Source organism: Desmodus rotundus, chromosome 3 (assembly GCF_022682495.2).
Source record: "Desmodus rotundus isolate HL8 chromosome 3, HLdesRot8A.1, whole genome shotgun sequence".
NCBI lineage: Eukaryota > Metazoa > Chordata > Mammalia > Chiroptera > Phyllostomidae > Desmodus > Desmodus rotundus.
Genome location: NC_071389.1, coordinates 157,050,375 through 157,063,082, shown reverse-complemented (window position 1 = coordinate 157,063,082; position 12,708 = coordinate 157,050,375). Strand labels below are relative to the sequence as shown.

Below are 12,708 nucleotides of genomic sequence, written 5' to 3'. Positions count from 1 at the left end.
AGCACTGCTTTGGATGCTGGGGACATAAAGAGGAATGGGACAAAGTCCTGACGTAAAACTGATAATGAAGTATGGGAGAAAGAGGTTAATAGTAATATTTAATGTCAGGTATTATGATAAGCTCTTTTCCAAACATTATTTTATTTAATCTAATTCTTCTCAGATTTTTAAAAAATCCTCACTCCATATGTTTATTGATTTGAGAGAGAGAAACATCAATCTGTTGCCTCCCATACTCGCCCAACTGGGAATCGAACCCACAACCTAGGTATGTGCCCTGACCAGGAACTGAATCTGCAAGGTTTTGGTGTATAGGACCAATGCTCCAAACAGCGGAGCCACCTGGCCAAGGCTAATTCTTCTCAGATGTTGACATACCTATGAATCATCTGGGAACTTTGTTAAGTTGCAGACCTGATTTAGTAAGTCTGGGATGAGGCCTGGCATTTTGCATTCCTAGCAAGCTCCCAGGTGAAGCCTATTCCAATGTGTCTGTTTAAACATTCCAGTAACCCTCTGTGGAAGGAACTGTCATCTTCTCCATTGAAGAGGAGGAAACTGGGACTTGGAGAGATTACATAATTCATCGGTGGTCATACAACCAGTCAACTCCAGAAGCAGGTACAGATTTAAATCTATTAACCACTCCCCCCAACAGCCTCTCTTAAGACAATTCGTCAAGCGGTGGGACCGGGAGAGCTACTCAGTGCACACAGGGAAAAAACGGCATGAGGTTCAGAGAAGTCCTCCCAAGGGATGGGATATAACCAACAGAGGGACTTACCAATGTAATGTGGGGTCTATAACAGTGTTTCTGAACCTGTTTCTCAGCTCCAGTCATAGACTTGCCCCACGCAGCTTTCTTAGACGTTTTCTCTCTAATCCGCACCTGCCATGAAGTGTTAATGCCATGGGTATACTGTAATCTGTTTATACAGCATGGCCCTTTGGAGACCTCAAAATCATTGTAATCTCTAAGATTTTTTTTTCACACATTTCCCTCCCTCCAAAAATTTCCGTCCTCTTGGGGCGATATTGCCCCTAATGAGAATACATGACCTAGCACAAAATTCCACTCACCTTGTGAAACATATCATTGATTTGACCGAATCGCAAAATCTCAGGATTGAAAATAAAGGCATGTACCCTTCTGTAAAAACCTTAACCAGTGATCATCTATATTGTGCTTGGACACTTACAGTGATGGTGAACTCACTACCTTACATGGCAGCCCCATCCATCTTAGGAGGGCTATTTACTAGAAAACGCTTTCTTCTTTTGAGCTTAGATCTGGCATGTCAAAAATTTTATTCACTAGCTGGAGTTCTGCCCTTTGCTGCTGAACAGAAGGTGCAAAGCTAGGTGCAATAGAGGGCAGAAATATGTAGAATATTTGGTTTCTGTTCCCAGGACCAGACAATAATTGTGTGTGTTTGGAAGTGTTATGAAAATTCTCTTGTGAATCACCTCTTTCAAACTTTATGCTTATTGACTTTGTATCTCTCATAATACAGTATAAAGTTTCTCTAGCTCCTGGAAGAAGCCTCATCACACTTTAATTCATCTACTGTCAACTAAACTTTTAAAGTGTTGGTGGTGTTTTTAGGGGTGCTGTAAGTGGTGCAGTAGAAATAGCAATGGTTACGGGTGAAAACATCAGGGGTGATAAAAAATAGACGGCTACAGTATTTACTTAAAATAACACAGGTAATCAATTATGGAATGAAAAATCATATACCTAGAAAACAGGTGGAGGGGGAGGAAAGGAGGAACTGGGCAGCAGTAAAAACGAGCTCAGCCCTCATCCTTCGTAGTCAGGACTCAGCAGGGTTGTCAGAAGCCGATGCATTAAGGAGAGACCAGCATGATACTTTGACTGATGGAAATAGCTAGGAATGTCTAAAAACAGAAGCAGACAGAGAGGTGGGATAAAGGGGGGATAGGAGAGTCTTGATTTTCCCCACAAGTTCTTCTAAACCATCAGACAGTCTACGCAATACATATATACATTAATTAAAATTGAAAACAAAAGAATGACGGAATAGAAACAATCAGAATGGTGCTCGGTCACTAACTACTGGCCTGATGTGAATGAGTCACCTAATGTTGGATTTAAATTTCTCACCTAAAAGTGGGCTAAGTCACTGATTTCAGTGTTTTTTTTTTTTAATAAAATACTACACAGAATCCCAAAACACTAAAAAACATTAATGGAGCTCCTATGATGGCAGTTGGGGAGGTTCCGGGACAACACCCCACCGAGCCTTCCCCTCCTCCTTGTCCTTCTCCTCTGCTCCTCTTCACTCTATCCCCACTGCAGGCAGCCCCAGGACCCCTCATCAAAGAATCGCAAGAATTTAGTTGACAACGATTAGCCGGCATGATTGTTTTTCAAATTATGGTCATAACCCATTAATTTAGTGGCTTTTAATCAAAATAGGATAGGACAGGATGGAATAGAACAGAAAAATTTGATGCAATTGGCTGTATTGTTTTGCACAACTCTTCATTCCACCACATGTTTGTGTATTCACTACCTTCCTGGCCAGCAGGGTGGAAAGAGGTTTCCAGGAGAGTCTGTCCTGTTGAGGACCTCAACAGCTAGGCAGGGCGGATGTCTGGTGTCGGGAGACCTGACTGAGTATGCTGTTTCAAGTGGGGTGTGGGGGGCCTCACAGTAGACAGTGCTAGCCAAGCCCAGACCCCCGCCCTTAGGCCAGGCCTCCTGTGAGAGCCGTGTCCACCCCGCCCCGAGCCCCAGGGCCATGTGGGAAGGGCTGTAGGTTCAGGCAGAAGCCAGGAAGAGGTCCTGAGCACTGCTGCCAGATGCATGCGGTGGTTTTAGTAGTGAGGCATTTGAATGAAAACGTCACCATCTTAAAAAAAAAAAAAAAGTGAAGAATGAAGATGGACAATGTGTTTCTTGCTACCAGTCCCAACCCAGACTTTTCAGTTGTTTTTCCCAACTCCAACATTCTCTGGTTCTGCAACTTCTCTGAACCATCTGCCCTCTCTGAGGACACCGAATTACAAAAAGCAGCACAAATTGTCATAGAGTCTGTACCTTCGCTGGAATGTCTTCCTACTTCCACTAGGCGTTACAAAGACTGCTGGCTGGTCTGCAGCTCTGAGTCCTGTCTGGGGAGGAAGAAAGAGACAGCAGGTAATTTGAAAATTGCTCCAGGTTATCCAGATACACACTCGTCCACCAGCACCACTCTTTCCCTGCTCCCACCCCGGGGCCAAGGGTAGAAACAGCTGGGCGAAACCTGAATACCTAAGTGCCAATTGTTGGATAGGATGGCCAATGGTTCTTCTAAATTAGTGATTTTTATACAGTAGAGTTCTAGACTGATAAGAAATATCTCAGATAGATTTCATTTTTATGGATGCCAAAATAATTACAGTGCTTTATATTATGTTACAACAAACACAGGAAGGCACTCTGTTCCCATACAGAAAAGGAAACTAGAATAGATACACAGGAGGGAGGGGTTACTACTACTTGGGTCTTATACCCCTGGGGCTTCATAAACCAACCCCTTGAAAATACACAAAATTTTGTTTGGATGTGCATTTTCCCCCTAGGGTAAAAGGTCAATCACTTTCATCAGCTTCTCAAAGGAATATGGAAATGAAGAAAGGTTAAACAAAACACAAGGTTAGAGGATCACGTTCCTTACAAGCGCAATATATGCCACTGTCTCCAGGAAACCATTTTGACTTAATCAATACAATGCTTTGTTTCTCCTCTTTAGGAAAGGCCTTAACCCCCCTGAACATCTGCCTTACTGAGGGTTCATCCATTTGGAGCCGACAGCCTTAGGTGACACATGCCTGGGCAGGAAGGCCTCCCCAGCAGTTACACCTGCCACCACTGGCAGGAGCCCCTGCACCAGCACCTACGAGAACACCCTCCAGAGATCACTGAGAGACTCAAGAGGGGCAGCAGGGCGCAGTGAGAAAACGAGAAAACCGTCTTGATGATTGACGATTATGTGCTGAGTATTTCATGAGATAAGACTATTTAAAATAATGAATGGTAAATATATTTTATCATATTTAAGTTTCTAGTTATTGTCTTAGGTGAGATGTCCAGAATTTATGGATCAAAGGGAATGAATATACTCAAAGCTGTTGATACATTTTGCCAAATCACTTTGTTTAATGCATAGCCTATTATACTCCCTCCAGAACTATGCCAAGACCTATTTCAACACACCCTGGCCAGCATTAGATATTCTTTTTTTCTTATTCTTTGCTAATTTTAAGCAGAAACTGGTATCTCACTGTGTATATATTCATCTCGTTTGATTATGTGTGAGTCTGAGCTTTTTTTTCATATGTTTACTGAACACTTGAATTTCCCCTTTGGTGACTTCTCTGCACACAAAGGACATCCATTCTTTCCAAACCTGGTTATGTTTGCAGAGGTTAAATGTGCAATATTCATTTATTTCAACAGTAACTTAAAAATTCTTCCTCTCTTCTTACTCAAGGTTCTCAGCACTCATCAGGTCCTCCAAGGACTACTGCTGCCAGGGTCTCTCAGAACAGGCTTTTGTCCCCAGTTCCCAGCTGCTCTGTGGGGTTCTGAAGGTGCCCCCCATGTCAGCTCAGCTGTCAGGTCCAGCCTGTCGCTGGCAAACCTGACAGATCCAGCCTCTTTCCCCCTGCCTGCTGCCTTCCCACTTGGACTTCATTTCCCTGTATTCCTTCCAGCACCTCCCTCCTACTCACTCCATTCAATTTCTTGAGAGAATAAACCTTCTGTCTCCTGCCAGGGCAGGGAAGAGGTAGCCAGCCAGGTGTGATAGGTAGAATACCTGAGGTCTAATGACTTCTCATGTAAACATTCACCAATCCTTCTGGTTCAGCCTCACCCTTCACCTCTGCTTCCACAGTACTAGGTGCCTTAGGTTCTAAAAATCTACAGAGCACCTGTCTGGACTGCAATGCCAGGTTTCGTCTAGGTTCCTGATGCTAGCATTACGAAAGGTCTCATTCCATTTCACATGCCCCGGACGGAGAATGGGGACTTTTGTACGGCAGGGATGGGGCATGGCATCATAAGAACACCCTCCGGTGATAACTCACAAGCAGTTTGCTCACATCACAGTCGAGAAGCTTCAAAGATGCCCAAACTCACTTCCCAGACTGCATGCTACTTAAAAGCATTCCAATCTCACAACTGTGCTGGCCTCTACTACAAACTATAACTGTTTTTGTTTCAAATTACTTATCCTGATTAAGAAGTCCTTGTGTTGAAGGGTTGGAAGGTGATGGAAGTAGATGTGAAGAAGCAAGGTATCTTGATGCTTCAGATAATTTAATCTAAAGACAGAGGATACTTAAACAGTTTTCCCGTTTCCATGTTAACTGCTGACATAAAATCAGAGCCGCTTCAACTTTCCCAGAGCCTCCTGTCTCAGTGTCAACACAAATGACAACAAAGCCGCTCTGCTTGCGGAGACGAAAGTAATCTCATCAGAGTTTTCATTCTAAACATTACAAGCCACCTGTGATACACTGAGTATGATCAAATAAAGTGCTACAATAGTTCCCAAATAACCCAAAATTCACCTTAAATAGTGGTAAAAATTTGGAGTTAAGGTCATATACTAACTTTAAAAAGAATCAAACTCTCTAATCCTGGAAGTCAATAATTGCAAAAGAAAAACAAACAAAAAACAAGATAAGTAGCTCCATGGGAGAGAGTCATATTAGCAAGGGAATGAAATTCTAAATCCCTGTATGTACTAGAGAATCACATTAAAGGGTATATTAAAATATATGACCACCTTCAACATTAGTCTCAAGCACAAAATATAAACTATATTCTTCCTTGTTCTTGTAACTTCATGCTTTCTCAATCTAAGCGGTTACTGCCTTTTGGGCCAATTTTCGAAATTTAAGAGAAGGCATGCCAGAGGGAAAGACAAGAAGGCTGTTACTATCACCAGGACAGTCAACACTGACAACTTTATACCATTGTCATAATTTCTTTTTTTTTAGATTGTGTTTATTTTTAGAGAAAGGGGAAGAGAGGAAGAGAAACACAAATGTGAGAGGGAAACATTGATTGGTTGTCTCCTGCACGTACCCCAACCAGGGACTAAACCCACAACCCAGGCATGTGCCCTGACCAGCAATTGAACTGGTGACCTTTTGCTTTGCAGAGCAACACCCAACCAACTGAGCCACACTGGTCAGGGCCCATTGTCATAATTTCTAAACATAACATAATTTCAAAATATGAACCTTAATGCTGTTAATAATTGTTTACTTTTTAAAAACTGAATTTTAAAATACCCCTTCACAATTCCATTTATAAGAAATACAAATAAATCCTACTAGCATCTGAGTATCTCACATGGCTCCTCCTACTTCCCCTGACATAGACCTATCTTCTCCCCACTGGCCTCAGAGGCTGATCCCAAAACAACATCTTGCAGAATGGGATACACGCTTTACAAACCAGTAGTATTTCTACGTCCTATTTCTTATAAAATTTATAAAATATGTATGCTACGGGTCAAGGTGAAGCCCTTGAACTGAGTAACAAACTGTTACATTCAACTTCATTTTAACAGAATGATGTAAAACTGTGTGATCTCTAAAGTTCTTCTAGGCTGAGAAGTACAATGGGCCTACGATATCGCTCACCATAAACAGATTCAAGGAGAGTTGATATGTATGTATTTCCTATCCATCAACACTATCTGATACCTCGCCTTAGTGTTCGACACCTTAATAGTTTGGTCTTTACAAAGCAGGGTGATTGCTTAGGGGCAGGGCATGGAGTTGAGTTTACAGTGGCCCTTCGTCACAGCGTAATAGCTCAGCGGAAAGATATTAGCTCCATTATTAGTGATGATTGTTAAGATGTCCTTTGAGAAAAGAAAGCTACTGGTCAGGCCCATACAACCAGCAATATGGTAGACGTGCCTACCTCCCCCTCCCAAAATGCATTTCAAGAAAAGGCAGAGACAAAAAAAAATTCCATTTTGCTTTTACTTCTAAACACACCGTCAGCTTTGAAGGAATGTGACGGCAGTTGCTGGAAGACTCCCTTGTGCACCAAGGCATGCCTCATCTCACAGCAATACCAGTAATAGTTTCCCCACCTCCAGGCAGGAAAAAGCTCATGCACGCACATGCACACGTGCTCACACACACGTGCTCACACACAGTACTTCACAATGGAAAAAGTCTTCTCTAAGGTGAGAAGGGAAAGGGTCACTTTTTTATGGCCGGTTTCTCTCAATTTTGGAACTTCCAGTGATGGTAACGGAAATTATTATCCTCATAACTAATTCGTTAAATAAATATTTGTTAGGTGCTATTATGTGCTAATGACTCCTACCTTTTGTGATGTTTGATGATCTTGTGAAATGTTTTCTTCCTGAGAAAATAAAATAATACCCTCTGAAGAAATGTCTCCCACTCAACAACAAACATTGATCACTAATGAAGTGCCTGATTTCGGTAAACAAGCTTGTCACTCAGAAACGGCCAGTTGAGAGAAGGTGGTATGCTTCTAATCCACACGATGATTAATAATACTAACTAGTTATGCCTCTTTAAATTACTATGGCTATTATAAGAACATGGAAATTTCTATAATATCTCACATGATGTTCAAGTCATGAAACAATCTGTTAAAACTTTCTTTATAGTTCTAACTTAAATTTCTTCCTCCTCTCTGCCAGAACAACTACCATTTCCCATGATTTCCGCACATGGTCCCTGGTGTTCTCCTTCGAGGCTACATAAACTAGTCCAGTCTTCTGCAGTTGGAATCACAATCACAGTTGGCATTTACTGGGTGTTTACTATGTATAGCGCCTTGTGCTAAATTCTTTATAGACATTGTATTATCTCCCTCTGTAAACACAGGCCCACACCAGCCCCTGTTCCAGGCAAAATAAACCAAGATCTTGCAGCTGATTTTCATGTGATTGTTTCCAGACCTTCCAACATCTTACTCACTGTCCTCTGGTCAGCTCCACTTTGTCAGTGTGACACCCCTATCTTGTCCCAATCTTGCAGATGTAAGTTAACCACTTCTGAATACAGAGGACTATTATTTCCTTGGTCTGGAAAGGCTATTTCTCTTAGTCTGGCCTGAGAAGATAGGGTTTTTCATTTGTTTGTTCTAGGGTGTTTTTCACTTTGGGGTTTTTTTTTTGGCAAATCACATGACTTGTTCAGGATGACCTTGCTGTCAAGTAAAACCCTGAAACCTAAATTTCCACCAGTGTTGCAGTTGATATTTTAAAAGATTTTATTTATTTATATTTTTTAGAAAGAGGGAAAGGGAGGGAAAAAGAGAGAGAGATACCTGACATGGGAGGGATACATGACATGTGAGAGACACATCGACTGGTTGCCTCTCGCATGCCCCCAGCTGGGGACCTGGCTCACAACCCAGGCTTGTGCCTTGATGGGGAATCAAGCCGATGACCTTTCTGTTCACAAGCCAGCACTCAATCCACTGGGCCACACCAGCCAGGGCTGACAGTTGATTTTTACTGTAAGGGAAATTTTACTTTGTGTGTATTTATCCCAATTAAATTTGTCATCTTCAATTCACTGTACCTTCCAGGCTGTCAAGATCTTTTGAATCTTATTTTATCACTCAACACATTAATTCCCTTTATAGCATCTGAAAATGAAGAAAGTATGTCTTCTATAGCTTCATCTAAGCTGAGAATTTCACAGGCTGAATGGTCCCATAAATCATACCAGGTAAAACTTTTTCCTCTAGTGGATAATCAGTTCATTAGTGGGATACCCTACAGGCCCTCAACCAGTTATGAATCTATGTAATTATTTTTATTTTCCCTTTTCTTCATTTTGTCCTCAGTGATACCCAGTAATATTGTCAGCAGCTTTCTTGAATCATGATGCGCTCTTCCAATCTAAGAGTCGGGAAACATATGAACAAAAAGGATAGCTATTGTAAATTGTTTTTGTTGAACTCATATGGCTGGTAATTACAACTTTCTTAACCTAACAAATAATCTGTCTCACAATTCACTGCAGAGTCTTGCCAAAGATCAATATAATTTAGTTTTTTGTTCCTGGAATTCATGTTCTTCCCTGTCTCCATGTACACATACTTTGTAAGAATTAGGACATTTGCTTATCTTCATGTTTAATACCTTTCTTGTACTCTCTAAGATCATTGATATTGGTGTTGGATTCTTATCTGTGCTCAGTGCACTAGAATGAAATCCAGCTTGAGCCCCTGACTACCTGAGTCTTTGACTCAGATAAAGCAGGCAAGTACTTTTCTCTAGTCTCTTACATCTCTAGGAGTTTGAGTATTTCCTAGTATCATGTTACCTATGAATATTTCCAATTTGAATGTGAGTATCATCACAACAACCCTAGGAGGTAGGTGGGTCAATTAGTTTTACTCTCCTTTCTTTAGAAGTTGTTGGGGGCTCTAAAGTTGAGCAGTTATTGAGTAGCAAAGTTAGAACTGAACCCGACTGTCATACACCCAAATCCAGTGCTTTTTAAACTATTTTTCTATGGTTCTTTTCCTTAACTTCCAGGGAAGCTGTAGATCTGTATGTTTTGTGTTTCCGAAAAAAATTAAAGATCAAAGCTATGTAACCGTATGTTTGTCCCCCTTTGTTTTTATGCCAGAATACTTGGAGCCAAGTTCATTGTCCACTTCCTCAATTCTTCCCCAGAGCATTATCTACTACTTATGTTTTTTTCTGTTCTGTTTCACTTTTAAATGTCTTACTGTGTTTCATTTTTTGTGTGTGTTCAGGGGTGGTCCATAAATAAATCTTAAATAATTTATTTATATTGGCTTTTTTCCCTCAGGAAACCCTACCACAAGTAGTAAAACCACCCATGTCAGCTTATTCCTTCCTGTAATCTCAGGGAGAAATTTTATTCCCTACATAATTAAGGGTGATGAAATTGCTACTTTGATCCTCAAGCAGAAGAAAAAAATTTACCATCTCATGATAAAGGCAAAGAAATTGACCTACAAACAATCAAAGACTGTGCAGACAGATCAGATACAAAAATCACAAAAGAATACAAGTTTTCAAAGAATGGCAATGGCTGAAAATTTAGCAAATATGTGAATGTGTGTAAATCTTTATAAAGGATTTATGCTTTTAAGAATATATTATCTTGCTTTCATTGGTTTTCTTTGCTGTGCTTAGATTAATTTTTTTTATATTATACTGCTTGTGGTTCCTAGATCTTAAATTTGTTGCTTGATTTCTTTCATTATTTTTTTCAAAGTTCTCAGCAATTATCTTTTCAAATATTATTTCTGGCCCACTCTCTCCCTTCTCTCTTCCATCCATCTCATTATATTCTTTTCACTATATTCTCTATATCTTCAGCTATCCTTAATGCTCTCTGTTCATTTTGGATATTTTCTTCTGAAATTTCTTCCAGTTTTCTAATTCTCTCTTCACCTATATCTAATGTACAAACACATTCACAAAGTTTTTATTTTTGCATTGTTTAATGTTTCATCGTATGGTTCCCAGTTTTATTTTTAATTCCTTTAGCTTGTCTTTGCCCCTTGGATATTGTAAGTACATTTATTTTAAAGCCTGTGTCTGATAACTACAATATCTGTGGCCCCTGTGGGCCTTTTCCTCTTGTCTGCTGTTTCTGCTGGATTTTGTTCGCAAAGTTTATCACCTTGTGAGCCTATTCTTCTAATCTCATGTTACACACTGTAATTATAGAACCATTAATAGAACTAATTTTTAGCCAAGGATGTTTTCTTCTTTTTCCAAAAAGATTTTATGCACAATTACATCAGGTTGCAGAAGGCATGAGCAGTTTGAGATAGCATCAATCCAACTTCAGGGACTGAGGTGATTTTAATTAAGCTGAACACCCAAACAGTTTCTAATTTAGGTTTACCCTTATATTTTGAGTAGGAACCTTCAACAAACAACCTACTTAAGGAAAGTTCACCAGGACCCCCAACAACTTAGCAGGTCCTCTAATGCCCATGAAGCCATCAAACACTCTACTCAAGTTCTCATCACAAAGAAAACACATTTTTCTTTCTTTTTTTTATATTGGTATATGATGGATATTAACTAAACTTACTATGGTAATCATTTCATAACATATTAAGTCATTATGCTGTACACCCTAAACTTATACTTTGTTGTATGTCAATTATATCTCAATAAAACTGGGAAAATAAACGACAAAAAATTCTTATTGGTCTTTCAGGCTCCCACTACCTCCTCCAGACTGGGCAAATGCTCCCAAAGGAAAATGGCCCTAGGTGCTGGGCCCTGTGCTTCTATTTCTTCCATATGCTAGACAATAATTCTTACTACCTTGTTAATTGTCTCATGTTTTCAAACAGATTTTTACAAAATTTTGTCCAGCATTTCTGATTGTCCTTATCAGAAAGTTGATTTAAATGACCTAGTCTGCCATTATTGGAAACAAAATTCTCTAGTACTTTTGTTTACTTGTGGATTGTGTTAGTCATTCTGAGGCCTAACATCAGCAATCAGGCTCATCGTAAAATTAAAAGTCTTTCCATGGTTGATGCAATGACAGTTACAGAACAGTATTATGAAGGTGTACTGATTTCAGTACAATTACTTCATGCCTATCTTCAGCCCACCTTGTTTCAGGTGGGAGTCCCAAAGTTTCATATCAGTTGACTTTACTTAATAAAGCCACTTACTACTGCCACAGAAAATACTATTAAAGGCAGGATGATGTAATGGAAAGAACACTGGAATTGGAGTGAGAAAACTCAGACTTGAATCCATTTCCACCACGTGTTTACTGCCTTTGATCCAGTTTCTCTGACCACGCACCAAGCCAGCTATGAGTATGCAGACTACCAAAGTAAATGAGATTCGGTCTTTGGCTTCTGTGTAGTTTTTGTAAGCCTTAATGTGTCTATCTATAAATTAGGAGTTACATCTATCTCACAAGGTTGTTATAGCATTTAATTCACAACCACTGAGATACAGGAGGACTTAGTCACTATTTGTCGAGTGATTTCAATTTTAGACAGTTTTTATGCAACAGATTTGTTTCTAAAAAATTTTGTAAATCAAATTATGCTTTCTATGCACTAAGGGAGCTAAGTTTTGAAAGAAAATTTATTGAAGATATGGGGAAAATCTCCTTCTATGGAATATTGAATCCATTCATTTAATCTTGTAATATTTATTTTCATAAATTTAATTTGACCAGACTAAGTTATATCTTCAATAAAGACACAAGCACTTCCTCTATTCAGATGGCCTTGGAAGCCCCACGGGGTTGATGGCACCCCTTGGCGGGACTGTAAGCACTGATGTGGGTCCATATGTTTCCAACAGCAAAGCATTGACCTGAGCAGGCCTGATGGTCTAGTTAAATGTGGACTGTATCCCACAAAAATATCATGTAAGGCCACGAGGTTTAGTAAGCACTAGGGGAAAGGTCTTACAATCAATTTCTTAAGGCCATAATTCCAGATATTAATTCAGACATGATTGTTTGGGTCTTGAAGGGTGAAATGTTTTATTTTATGACATTATTGCATCTCAGAAGATTTCATCATTTATTATGTTGACTGGAATTTTATTATTGTTTTAAGTAGCACTCTTTATGAGATCATTTTGTCCCTTTAGAATCTAAATCTGGATAATGACTATGATGTTTTCAGTTTCCAGTTGTTTGTAGGTTTCA

General features: G+C 39.7%; 1 protein-coding gene across 7 annotated transcripts in view; it reads right to left on the bottom strand.

Moving 5' to 3' along the window:
- The window catches only part of LOC123478198 (uncharacterized), a 170,845-nt gene that overhangs the window by 51,613 nt on the left and 106,524 nt on the right, over positions 1-12,708 (bottom strand). For 6 of the 7 annotated variants that reach the window (XM_053921585.1, XM_053921583.1, XM_053921579.1 and 3 more), the window contains exon 2: positions 3,065-3,138. In XM_053921585.1, coding sequence (XP_053777560.1) covers positions 3,065-3,138 — 74 coding nt within the window. Of the gene's footprint in view, positions 1-1,738; positions 1,900-3,064; positions 3,139-12,708 lie in introns of all 7 variants that reach the window. The other variant, XR_008426506.2, reaches the window with a different exon arrangement.